The sequence below is a fragment of the Diachasma alloeum genome, unplaced genomic scaffold, assembly GCF_001412515.2.
Source record: "Diachasma alloeum isolate Michigan unplaced genomic scaffold, Dall2.0 Dall_scaffold_00196, whole genome shotgun sequence".
In the NCBI taxonomy this organism is placed as follows: Eukaryota; Metazoa; Arthropoda; class Insecta; order Hymenoptera; family Braconidae; genus Diachasma; species Diachasma alloeum.
The window spans coordinates 76,749-90,788 of NW_021680361.1; the positions used below are offsets into that span (position 1 = coordinate 76,749).

General features: G+C 40.4%; 2 protein-coding genes across 4 annotated transcripts in view; both read right to left on the reverse strand.

Annotated features, from left to right (window-relative positions):
• The window catches only part of LOC107048736 (SLIT-ROBO Rho GTPase-activating protein 1), a 56,629-nt gene extending 45,679 nt beyond the window's left edge, over nucleotides 1-10,950 (reverse strand). The window contains exon 1 of the mRNA XM_015272083.1: nucleotides 10,458-10,950. Within this exon, the coding sequence (XP_015127569.1) occupies nucleotides 10,458-10,539 (82 nt within the window). The 5' untranslated portion in view covers nucleotides 10,540-10,950. The remainder of the gene's footprint in view (nucleotides 1-10,457) is intronic.
• A 956-nt stretch (nucleotides 10,951-11,906) lies between these two features.
• Nucleotides 11,907-14,040, reverse strand: part of LOC107048740 (voltage-dependent calcium channel subunit alpha-2/delta-3) — a 16,881-nt gene continuing 14,747 nt past the window's right edge. For all 3 annotated transcript variants that reach the window (XM_015272092.1, XM_015272091.1, XM_015272090.1), the window contains one exon: nucleotides 11,907-13,231. In XM_015272092.1, coding sequence (XP_015127578.1) covers nucleotides 12,671-13,231 — 561 coding nt within the window. In that variant the 3' untranslated portion in view covers nucleotides 11,907-12,670. The remainder of the gene's footprint in view (nucleotides 13,232-14,040) is intronic.

Consider the following 14,040-nt stretch of genomic DNA (forward strand, 5'->3'; position numbering starts at 1 on the left):
AGAGAGAGGGAACAGACGAGGCGATTTATTAGCGCTGCGATGGCGATCTGAAGAATAGAGGGAGATAGCGGGGTTGCGTGGAGAAGATAAGGAGGGGTGATTCTAGGAGACTATTCCGTTGTACAGTTTGTTTATGGGTTCGGGAGAGGATAAGGTGAAATCTTCCTGTAGACTAGAATTTTCAGAAGGAAGGAATTTTAACGGACTGTAGCTCGAGATCGACTGCGGAATTGCGAAAATTTGGAGGAGTTCTGAGGTGTTTTTGAGGGGTTCAAAATAAAGGGTGAGTCGGCCAAATCGGATCGTTGGTTCGGGAGATATTGAGAGTTGAAGTTGGGGTGCAGTTTTACTGAAAGCTCAGTGTTCAAGGTCAAAACTTTTTTGTTCTTAGTTGAGGGTCAAATGACCTTGTGGGTCAAAGGACACTTGAGGACTTTTAAAGTAATGGGTCAAATGGTCTTAAGGGTCAAAGGGGTTAGAGCGGAGTGAGTGGAGAGGATGGTTTGACCCTTAACCCTTCGTTTGACCCTCAAGATCATTTGACCCTCAATTAAAAAGATAAATGTTTCCAGAAAAGTTTTCTTTTTAAAAGTTAAATCGTCTCGATGACGATCTCTAAAAAGACATTCTTGACATTTCGATGGCATTTCTTGATATTTTGATGTGGTTGAGGTTCAAATGGGTTTGAGGGCTCGATGACTTAAGGACGTTTGAAGTTGAAGGTCAAATAATCTTAAGAGTGAAAGGGGTTGGAATAAAGTGATTAGAAAGGGTCATTTAACCCTTAACCCCACATGACTTCAAGAGTCATTTGCCCCTTAAAACCATTTGACCCTCAACCAGAAATAAGAAAAAGCTTCCCGAATGGCACAATTCAGGATGCTATTTTCTTGTCTCTAGTTGAAGGTCAAATGGGTTTGAGGGTCAAACGACCCTTAAGGACGTTTGATGTTGAAGGTCAAACGGTCCTTTAATGACTCTTTAATGACATTCAAAGTTGTGGGACAAATAGTTTTGAGGGTCAAACGTTCTTAAGGGACATTTGACCCTTAAGGACGTTTGGAGTTGAGAGTCAAATAGTCTTTCGGGTCAAATGAGCCTTAAGGAGGTTTGAAGTTGAAGGTCAAACGATCTTTCGGGTCAAACAACCGTTAAGAACGTTTAGGCTTAGGAGGCAAATTGTCTTAAGGGTAAAAAAAATTGGAATCGATCTGAAAGGGTCATTTGACCCTTGACCCACAAGTCTTCAGGAGTCATTTGCCTCTCACGACAATGCCACTCAGTTCCAAACGCTCTCAAGGGTCGATTGACCCTTACGGCCCTTTGACCCTCAACCAAACGTCCGTAAGGGTCATTTGACCCTCAACCGAAAAAAAAATCTCCCGCAAGTATTAACTACTCAATATCTCCATTTTGTCCCACTCGTCGAACATCTCGAGAAAGCGATTTTTATCGTCAAACCAAACAATTGTTATGCCGACGTTAAACGGAGAACGATTCTCTCTTCATTTTCTCTCATCCACATGCATCGTAACCTTGTGGCTCAAGCCCTACCAAGCGTGACCGTGACTGTGACTCTCCCCCCCCCCCCCGGGTGAATGTATATGTACTTGCACACAACTGCAACCCAAAGCCCAGGTCAAAGGCTCTAGTACATGCAATGTTCTGTTTGCGGTTGGAGGTGTGTATGGTGGCTATGTTGGGCCCGATGTTTCCAAGCGCACCATCGAGTGAAAGGCCGTCACGCGAGACCCTATCCCACCGGCAACAGCATTGGTCAACAAGTGTTTAAGTTTTCATCGAGCCGTCTCTGCGCCGGGTACATTGTACAGAGTGAAATGAGTAGAAGGGAAAAACATTTTATTTGGAGAATTGTTGGAAATTGCTGGTGAGAAGGAGATGGATAGTGCCATTACTATGGGTTCACGGCTGAGTGAGGGATATGGCGATTGAGCGTGGGATCAGTCCTGTGAAAGGACCTGTGAACTAGAGACATCAGCAAGTGTTCAATAAAAATTTGAAGAATTCAGAACATTCGAATAATCAAATAAATCTCTTTATTTTCAATTTTTTAATTTTTTTTTCAATAATATTTTTCGGTGACAATCGGTAGATTCATATTTATTTTAACGAAAATGTTTTAATTTCATGGAATAAGTAATTTATTTGGGTTAAAATTTTTTTTTTAATGTCAGAAATTGTTAAATTCAAACATTTTATTTTTTACATCTTCCTAAATGTTGAATTATCTGCGTAATGAATGAATGTAGAGAAAAATGTCACAGAACATTTTTCGTTGGAAATTTTCTTCCCCACAAAAAAGTTCTTCACACATATCCGCGTAAATTCACTCGTTTTCGAGATAAATGAGAAACAATAAAAACTAGGAATTTTAAAACTCAAAATTTTGCTTTAAAAAATTCGTTGCTCTTTTCAGTTTATTCCCAAATGTCTACTAATACATGGAAATAATTTTCCATCTTCAGACATTGAACAGAGAATATCAAAACTCAACCCGCCCCCTATTCCAAATAAAATAAAAATAAGAGAGACATCTATTTCCGTAACAGAATTTCCGTCCTCACTCGGTCTGTTTCCATCAGACTTCTCATTACATCTCCGTTTCACACTCTGCGGTGAACAGTAATCCACCGCAGATATTAACTCCAATATCACAATGAAACCCAACAATTTTATTATTCCCAAATCCCCCCGCGTGGGCGTGAGAATTTACACGCGGGAGTAATTACAAGAGGTGACGCTAGATATTTAATTTGAACACGCGACGAAACGCGAGTTCAAGTCTCACGGTCATCTCTGGATGGTTATTATCATTCTTTCCAGGCTGATGGTTTATTTATCCCTGGGGTTTAGTCTAGACGATTCGTAAATTAGTATTATTTAATTGTTGGGTAAAGTAGAATGGTAGCGAGTTTCGTTGTTCAAGGGTCAAAAACGGGAGAAGGTCAAATGGGAGAGACCGGTGGAGAGTCGAGAGGGTCAAATGGAAGAGACGAGCGGAGTGATCACTGTACTCGTCTCTCCCATTAGACCCTCAAGAACGTTTAATCCGTCAGATTATTCTGCTCGTCTCTCCCGTTTAACCCTTCAGATTATTTGACCTTTCACCTGTCTCTCCCTCAAGATTGTTTGTGTTGAGGGTCAAACGGGAGAGACAGGCGGAAAGGTCAAGAGGATCAATCGGGAGAGACGAACGAAGAGATCACTCCATTCACCTCTCCACATTAGACCCTTAAGAACGTTTGACCCTTCTTATTACTCTGCTCGTCTCTCCCGTTTAACCCTCAAGACTGTTTGACCCCAGTGGGGTAAAGTGAAACGGAAGTGAAACTCGTTGTTCAAGGGTCAAATAGTGTTGTCAAACGGGAGAGACGAACGAGGTCATCAGAAGAATCAAACTTTCTTGAGGGTAAATGGGAGAGACCGACGGAGGAGTCAAGAGGGTCAAACGGGAGTGACGAGGGGAGTGATCACTCCTATTAGACCCTTAAGAACGTTTCACCTTTCTGATTATTCTGCTCTTCCCTCCGATTTAACCCTTAAGAATATTTGACCCTCCACCTGTCTCTCCCGTTTGACCCCCAAGACTATTTAACCCTAGTGTATTAAAGTGGAACGGTATTGAATTTCGTTCTTCAAGGGTCAAACAAGGTCAAACGGAAGGGACGAACGAAGTAACCAGGAGAATCACTCTTTCTTGAGGGTCAAATGGGAGAGACCGGCGGATGTGCCACGAGGGTCAAATGGGAGAGACGTGTGGAGTGATCACGTCGCTCGTCTCTCCCGTTTGACCCTCAACACTGTTTGACCCTTCATCATTTTTTGACTAACAGACATTACAAAAAAAGTTATCTGAATCATTCTCTACATTAATTTCTTTCTACTGTTCCACTTCGCCCCAATCATCCTAAAATCGGTACAAACCTGCGTTCCGGACCATTAAATGTCTGTCAAAATCACCAAGGGTGTTGAAATGAAGGGCGGTTTCACCTTCACACCTTGAGTCCAAATACATCATCCATTGGGTCCACGCCCCAAAATTGATTCCAACATTTATATTATGTGTTTTCCCCAGTGGATATAAAACTCGGTTTATGATCCCCCACTGTTTGGGCACATGGGAGCCACAAATTTTTTTACGATCCTGGGATCAATGACCACCCATAGATTCCATTGCATCAGCATTCTATTGAATTGAAATATTTCATGCCTCACTCATTACATAATAAAGAGCATTATGCAAGACCATTCAATGTTCCGACTAATCATTTTCAGACTAATTGTTGTGATCACGAACGATTCCACTCGAACAAAGAAAATTAATTTCTGCTGCATTGAAGAGAAAAAACACATATGAGTTCATGTTCTCAGAATAAAATTTTTCCGTCATATAATTTGCCAGTTTGCATCGAAGATTTCTCTAACAACTTGGCTGTATAGTTGTTAAACTATAAGACATTTTAATCGAATTTTATCGTATCGAAGTGATTATTTTGTCATTTTATTGTACTTTCACAGCGACTTCCTTTGAAAGTTGTTGGTGACAGAATAGTCTTGATGTGATTAATGATTATCTTGATGAATTATTCACTTTCATCTTTATCGTTTATCATGAACTCGTGTGACACTAATAGAAAATTTTACAACGAAATTATCAGTGGTAAACTGGTAAAACAGGAAAACACGATTTTTGTTGACGATTTGGTTTTTGAGAATAGCTCAGAATCTGTTGGAGATAGCAAAATCTTTGTAAAGACCTTTTTTGTAGAGAATTTCAACAACTATTTAAAATGTCCATACAAATATGTCGCTATCTCTCTTAGATTCTGCGATATTTCCAAAAAACTAATCGTCAACTGAAATCGATTTAGCAAGAACGAAAAAAACTGCATCCATTCAAATTCCAATATCTCCGGAACTAATCATCCGATTTGGCTGACTCAGCTCTCATTTTGAAGCTCAAAAAGATACCTTTAAAATGAGTCGAAATTTTTTTAATGTCACTCCGCCGATCTCGAGTTATCGTTCAATAAGTTTTATCAATTCAAGAAAAAAAATGGTCTAATAATGACTTTTTTCATAAAGTCAAATCCTCGAGTAATAAAAAATTTAATGATCTTCGACTATAGCACGCAGCTTCACACCTCGCAGGGGTCGAGAGGGCTCTCCAGCAGCTGTCCTTGCCTGCCACTTACCCACGTGCTTTCACCCCAGTGAGATAGACCTCTCGACTGTAACAAGATCATTGTCCCAAAGCGCTTCAAAGCCCGCGCACGATATTTCATGAATCTGTGTCAGCGTTCGGTTATAAACCGGGCAAAGACCCAGAGTTTTAACGATTCTCAATAACTTTCCCAATTTGTTGTTGATTGAGGCGAAGTGGAACAGCCAACAAGAATGAATGTAGAGAAGAATGCGGATTTTTTTTTAAATTTCTATTACTCGAAAGAATGATGACGGGTTAAATGTTTTTCAGGATCAAACAGTCTCTCCCACAAGGGTCAAGCGGGAGAGATGAGTGGAGTAATCAGAAGGGTCTAATGTGGTGTGATGAGTGGAGTGATTACTTCGCTTGTCTCTCCCGTTTGATCCTCTTGACCTTTCCGCCTCTCCCCCGTTGACCCTTGAACGACGAAAATCCCTATCGTTCTACGTTTCCCCACTAGGGTCAAACAGTCTTGAGGATCAAACGGGAGAGACAGGTGGAGGGTACAATATTCTTAAGGATTAAGCCGGAGAGACGAGCAGATCAATCAGGAGGGTGAAACGATCCTAAGGGTCAAATGAGAGAGACGAGTGGAGTGATCACTGCGCTCGTCTCTCCCGTTTGTCCCCCTTGACTCCTCCGCCGGTCTCTCTCATTTGACCTTCAAGAAAGTTTGATTCTTCTGATCACTTCGTTCGCCTCTCCCGTTTGACCCTCACCACTGTTTGACCCTTGAACAAAGAAATTCACTACCATTCTACTTTGCCCGACTAGGGTCAAACAGTCTTGAGGGTTAAACGGGAGAGACGAACAGAGTAATCAGAAGGGTCAAACGTTCTTAAGGGTCAAATGGGAGCGACGAGTGATGGGAACGACTCTTGACCTTTCCGCGTGTCTCTCCCGTTTGACCCTCAATATTGTTTGATCCTTAAACAACGAAATTCGCTATCGTTCTACTTTACCCCCCTAGGGTCAAACGGGAGAGACGAGCAGAGTAATCAGAAGGATCAAACGTTCTTAAGGGTCAAATGGGAGCGACGAGTGATGGGAACGACTGACCCTTTCCGCGTGTCTCTCCCGTTTGACCCTCAACATTGTTTGATCCTTAAACAACGAAATTCACTACTGTTCTACTTTGCCCCACTAGGGAGAGACAGGTGGAGGGTCAAATATTCTTAAGGGTTAAACCGGAGAGACGAGCAGATCAATCAGGAGGGTCAAACGTTCGTAAGGGTCAAATGGCCGCGAGTGGAGTGATCGCTGCGCTCGTCTCTTCCGTTTGACCCTCTTGACCTCTCCACCTGTCTCTCCCATTTGACCCTCAAGAAAGTTTGATTATTCTGATATTACCTCCGAAAACCACTCCCACATGCGTATTCTCCTCCCCAAAAGCCGCCTCATGCATTTCCATCAACAAAAACCCACACTTTCCCAACAACAAAACCCAAACGTCGGTAATTGTGAATTATTTTCAAGGTTGCAGCAACCTTTGTTCACATCTGTATCCGTTGCATTCACAAGCCACGAGGCATTCCATATAATAGGTGCAGGCGGCTGGGAGAATGGTTAAAACTCTATTCGAACGGAAAACCCTGTCTTCCACGGACGATTGACTCGCTCCAGGGCTCGTGTATTAATAAATATATTCCATGCAGTTTAACTTACGGCGTTAGCTAAACCATTTGCAAACATCATTTCTTGTCTCTCCGTATACGTTCTCGCCGAGTCGTGTAGTATACATTTGAATATTCTATCGCAAGCCTTCTATTTTTAGACCCTTCAAAGGAGATGCGAGGGACAATAATAGGATTGGTTTTTGTAGCCAAGTTCATCGAGGGCTCTCATCATTTCAGTTCAGATCATCCAATCATTTGGATTCAGGCTTATGTCACACAATCGAGCGACATTTTGTTGAATAAATCTCTCCCATTTTCCAAAATCGATAACACTTATTGAAAAAAAGACAAGTGGGATATTGCTTTTGTCTTCGTATAGGGTTACTATTTTTGTTAATAAATTAATCATTTTCGTCTATCGTATATCGTTTATTATTTTACATTATTTTGTTGAATTGAATTATTGAACAGAATTCCACTTCTCTAGTCTGGACATATCCAATGAATTTTTTACAACTCCTTTAAAGATAGAATCGTCGGAGTGGAATCGATACTCAGACTCTTGTCTCTGTCTCTACAAACCCAGAGAAATGGTTCAATTGGACTGAATAAATTCCATTATAATCAACCAAATCGTTCATTCGATTCCGATAAATGATTTATTTAGAATATTTTGATTATTTTTTTTATATAATTAAAACGTTTTAGCGGAAATGAATAAGAAATTTTTTTTAATAAAGTAAAATGCAATCAATGAGAAAAAAATGAGAGAATGAATAAAAGGAGTTTTATTCGATTGAAATACATAATTTCTCTGAATGTAAATATTACATTTTCTCGTTGAAAATGTGTTGAAGTGTTTCGTGTGAAGTCACAATAACGAAAAATTCGGGGGAGAAACATGTGAATCTGCTGCATCATTGGGAATTTTTTCGATTCTTTTTTAGATCTCGACCTCAAGAAAAAAAATGATAAAATTTGGATTTTCTTGTAACCCCTCCAGCTATAAGGCCGAGGTTACCTCACTCTCAATCAGGGAAATTTTCATATCTCCCAAAAAAATAATGAACTGTTAAAAAAAAACTAGTGGGTGATAAATTAAATCTTGCTTGAAAGTACGTATGAGTTCCAGAATTTTTCAAGCTTTCCTGAGAAAGTTATTTGAAAAAATGACACGGGAAATTATGAGTTTCGGGGCAAATTCTATCCATTGAGGCTCACGTGTGGCAATAACGCCTTCACCGTGAGTGGCGCGCAATTCGAATGAGAGAGAGGTATAGGTTAGACCATGAAACTGAGAGAGAGAAAACACTCGTCAGGTTTACCAACTCGAAATAACCACAGGAATGATCCGTGCGGCATTGCCATGTCTCTGATGAATTTCAATATTGTTTCAATAATTATAAAAACATGCAATAAAAATAATTTGACACTCGTAGGTGATGGGAAAAAAATCAATCTGACAAAAAAAAATTAATGTTCAAGAAATATTAAAATGCACACAGAAATAGTTATTTGAAAATTGAAAATTTTCGCGTTCAGGGGTTGAATCAGGGCTCGAGAACAATGAGACTTCCCTTCCGTTTCCCCTGCCGGAGAAATACAGACGAAACACCTGAAATAGTTCCAAGTAACATATTCCTCTAGAGTTTTTTTATCGTCTCCATCAATTTGTATTCTAGCCGAGAAAATCCAGGATGTGTCTTTTGGTAGTTTGCCAGTCTCTACGGAATGACACTTCGACAAACAAATTGCACCTGCCAGTTTCACGGCCAATGGCGTTTCAGGCCGCTATCTCAAATTATCATTTTGAAAGGTGTAAACAGTACCTTTTTCGGAGCCCTTGTTCGTGCCAGCTGGCGACTTTGTGGCTGTTAAAATTCTCGGCCTGCGTTGCCTCTTCGATTTTATTAATTACTGTTAATATTATGGGAGGCATTCGTAATTTGGGGAACGATAAATTCATCAGACGTTTAGATGAAACCGTAAATCAAGGCAGGTGAGGCATTAAAGTTTGACATGATTTCGGAAGCTGTAACGGCTAAAAATATTTATCTTTGATCTTTTCTCAGCGTCATTTTGTTTGAATTTTGTTTTCAAAACACTGGTCTTAGGGAGAGGTAGTTGGACAATTGATCTTATTCGAGGTCCAAGATGAATGTTAAATTGATAAGTAACAGAATAAATAACAAACAAATCAAGTTGGAAAATGGGGGGAGAAATGGATGGATGAATAACTTGGGAAATTAATTATATAATTAATTATATAAATTGTGAAAGCATCGATTCATCTTTAGATAAATACTCCAACAATCGATCTTATCTGACGCCCAAAATTCTGGAGATTTTTACTTCTTCCAAAGGGCATGATGACGAATACTGGGGTTTGTTTAGGGCTTCTCGAGGGGCGGGCGGGGGGGGGGGGTCAACGATCATCTGCGAAAGCACTCGTCACGAAATAAATACAGATTCAGTCTGTATAATAATCCAACCGAATTTAGATCTGAATTATCGTAAAAACTATTCAAGGGGACGAGGCAGTTTTATACCCCTGCGAGCACAAATGGGTCACACGGGAATAAATCAAGGAGAGACATTTATTCTAATCACGCGTCAATCAAATAATATTCGGTGATTGTGATGGAGCAAATGCGAGTACTTGTTTTTTGAGTGACGTTGAAAGGAAACACTCGGGGATGCAAAATCATATTTTTTTGGGCGATGGTTTCTGTTTGATCGAGTGGAAAATATCACTCTCTTATTTTTCGTGGTGCAATCAGGGGGAATGAATGTTCTAATGAATGAATAATAATGAATGCCTTCTTTAAAGATCTTTTGATCATGTATTGGGGTATTTTGAACACTTTATAATTAATTGAATGCTTCTTTCTTCATTCGGAGATATAGATTTCAGAAATAATTGAAAAGAATCAATCAAGTTTTTTGTTGGGGACGGGATGGAGGGGAAGGGGAGGGAGATAGCGTAGTAGTTGCCAATAACTTTTTTGTAGAGAATTTCAAGAACTACAAAAAAGGTGGAAACAAAAATTTTGCCATTTCTTTTAGATCACGAGATATTCAGCAAAAACTGACTCCGAAAATTGAGTTCATCAATTGCGTTTTCCAATTTTTCAGTTTGTTGAATATGGAAAAGGGATTTATCTTGATAAGAAGTAATTTTAGAAAAAAATCTTATAAGACAATTTTTGCTGGAAATTTTCTCCTCTACAAATTGTTTCCGACAAAAATTTCGCCATCTCTTTTAGATCACGAGATATTCAGCAAAAACTGACTCCGAAAATTGAGTGGATCAATTGCGTTTCCCAATTTTTCACAATTTGTTGAATACGAAGAAGAGGATTATCTCAATAAGAAGTGGCTTTAAGAGAAAATGTCGTAAATCCTTTTTTGCTGTAAATTATCTCCTCTACAAATTATTTCCAACGAAAATTTCGCCATCTGTCTTAGATTCGAAGCTATTCGCGAAAAACCGAAACTTGAATAGAGTCGACTCAATTATTTTTCCATCACCCGATGTATCAAAATCGCTACAAAAAATTTTAATTTACTCCATCAAAAACTCTCCCCTCGAAAGAACAAAAATCAAAACTCACTGTTGAAAACAAGCAATTTCCGTGTGGACCCCAGCCTCTTGATGGTCGATTTGACCCCGTCGATCTCGTGCTCCTCATCCATTCTCCCGTGATTTTAACAACGACACACTTCCAAACACCAACAAAAACAAGAACAAAATTTTAAAAAACTCCACAAACTCCAATTACACTTTGCTATCTTTCACTGTTGAATCGCCTAGGTATGCATAAAATTCCGGCTGCACCCGCGAAAACCGGTTTACCACTGATATCGAAAGATCGTTTTGAAAAGTCGAGTTTAACGAATCGAGTCTCGATGCCCCACTGGTTCCAGGCGCACTGATTTTTCCAGCCGTGGAAAATAATATCGAAAAACTCATGAAAGTCACCACGAGCCCCCTCTCGTATCGCCCGTCCCCCCCCTCTGGAGTCGCTGGAGTGAAGAGAAAAAAAAATGTAAAAAAACGCACGCGACTCTCGTTTGAGACGCGACGGGACGGTAATTCAACGAGTAACGTTGCCGTGGCAGTGGAGAAGCATACGGATTCTCCCTGCTGTGCTGAAAATGCTAGGCGGCGGCCCCCGAAGAGGGGGAGAGAAAAGATATTCTTGGATCGCGCGGGTATATTAATTCGACATATCAGGGGGGCGGGGGCGCCGCTACTTTCGCGTGAGTTTTTCGTTGCTTAGCAACTTGTGCCGCGAGGTTTGGAGCGGGTGTCGACATCTCTTTGGGATTTTTCTGTGGTTTCATTGCGGAGGGTCATTTTCTGTGAATAAAATTCTCGGAAGAAGCCAATTACCGGACGCATTCTATACGTCGGTAAGATACCGACGGATGGATATTATCCGACCGATTAAGGGGTAACGGAACCCGCCCCACGCAGAGGTTAAGGGTCCCCCTGTCGGTATTGCAGGTTCCCGTGGTTTATGGATTTTGTACTTTTCACGTCGGGATCCGCCGGATCCCGATAAGCCGTATTATCTGGGAGACCCGGGTTCGATTCCCGGCTGGGTGAAGCGGAAATTTTTTCTCTCTAAATTCTAATTCTCTTAGAATACTTTTCACGTACAAAATCCCATAAAATATAAATAAATAATAATGGTATGGAAACATTCTATCATGCTCATAGACACTGCTGATAGCATACACATTTGACCAAAATTTCCAACGCTTTACGCGCCATCTGCTGATTAGAAAAAGTACTCTCCACTGCAATTACTGCCCTGTATAGGATTGGTTATTCCTTGAAATTCCGAATGTTTTATTGGGCTCAAATGAAAGAGCGGGTCGAGAAATGGTGTGCTAGGGCCTGTAAACATGACAATTGTCATTGACAGAGACTCAAACAGTCAAACAGTTCATCGTTCTGCACTGGACTCCTGAAAAACCGTGGGACTGCTTACCACGGTGTCCAAATGATATTGCTCGATTCCAATACGTCACAGTATCAAACGAGTTTGGAACAGTAGGATTCCATAATTTATTTGAAAAACATACAACAAGATTTTAGTTTATAACCGCGTGCCATACAATTCAACGAAAGGCACACAATCTTTACACTTCATTATCCCATTATTATCTTACATCAATTTACAAAATTAACGTTAATTAATTTTACTCGATTACAATAATGTATATTAAACAGATGAATGTACAAAGCGAAATTATGAACGTGATAACGTAATTACGAACATTATAATCTCCGAATAGTTGCTATAAAATTCTATCTAAGATTTTCGATAATCATGGATTGAATCTATTCGATTTCCACACTGATCATCAAACAAAATGACAGAGATAATGAATATACAAATGAATAAAGATTGAGTAGAATTCACCTACCGATATCAGATTTAAAATCCTGTACATAATTTCCGTAATAGTATATCTCATGCACAAGTGGTCCATTATTTTCAGATTTTCGATTATTTCAGGTTTCCAATTTGTTCAATACTCCACCATATGTTATCTCCAAACAGCGTCTCAAATTCAGAATCAAAAATTAAAATGACAGAGTACCAAAAGATCATCATAATCAATTGATCCTCGCTCTTAACATTATCATACACTCACTGTACACGAATTATGCACCAATGTTCAATCACTCCCTGCATCAGAACAATGGAAGATAAACAATCATTAATCATTTTGACATCAGCTCTGAACATATCGCAACGTATTCTCAGTCGTTGATGCAACAATCCCCTGTAGTCAGCCACAGTAAAAAATATTAATTACGAATTGCCATGAGTATGGACAACGCAATGAGTAGAAAAAGGGCTGAATTCAGTTCGACACTTGTGGCCCTGCCACATCTGTCCTTGATTTCACTCTCCCTTGGATGGCTTCGTATGCAGGAGCTGGGCCTTCTTCTCTTGAGGCCATCGCTAGCCTTCTGACACGCCAGCGAGGCATTCGGATAGTTGATCTCCTCAGGTATGACAGTGACCTTGAAGTCAGCTGTGCCAGGACAGTCGACGTAGACGACGACAAGAAGCATATTGCTGAAGTCCACGGGCTGGACGACGTAGGGCCTGTCGCAGCCCTTGCTGGAGTTGAAGTTTATGTCGTAAACACGGGACGAGGAGTTTCGGAGGAGGTAGAGGTCGACCTCTTGGTCGCAGGGAGTAGGTTTCGTTCGGTTTATGATGACCCGAGGGTCGAAGGGAGGAGGCTTGCTGCCCTCGGGCGGCATCTTGTCGTCATTCTCGAAGTGATCTTCGTGATCGTATTCTTGGGCGAAGGCGTAGTCTGAGGACCAGAGGCCGAAAGTCGTCCATGTGTAGACGACCTGGAATTATAGGGTTTTGTGACATGAGTCTTCAGGATTTGTGAGGTGAGCTGAGGTATGAAGGATGTATTTTTGTGGATGGTGGTGGGAAAACGTTAGGAGTCTTTTCCTGGGAGGGATTCCTCGGGCTAAATTAGATGTCACGTTTGGTGACTTTATCTTGCTCAAGTTGAGTTTGTTCAATCTGTTAATGACTTCATGATTAATGAGGCAAGCTGATGTGTGAATGATGTATCTTTGTGGATGATGGTGGAAGGACATGTTAGGAGTAATTTTTTGGGAGAGATTTGTCTGCCTAAATTAAGACATGTCACGTTTGGTGAAGTGATTTTCCTCAAGCTGAGTTTGTTCAATCTGTTAACGACTTATGAAGAGGAATATGATAATTATAGGGTTTTTTTGGTATTAGTGTTCATGATTTATGAGGTAAACTGATGTATGAAGGGTATATCTTTGTGGATGATATTGGGAGGGCATGTTAGGAGTAATTTCTTGGGAGAGATTCCTCAGACTAAATGAAGAATTATTATTGTGAAAATTTGTGATCTGGTAACAGGCTCAGATTGACTTTTGAAGGTTCTTGAACGCCAAGGGAGGCTGACCAAATTCTGAACTTGGGCTGATTTTAGTCAGTTTCCTTTATCCTTAGAAACCCCAATGTGGAATATGTGCCTTCTCCTTTAGTCTCGTGGCCAGTTAGCTAAAGCAACTCTACAATAGATGTGCTCCATGAAGGAATCAAAATTCTTACACCAAGGGAATTACAGCAGATAGTCCATCCAGTCAACGAACTCCCCCCCCCCCCCCCC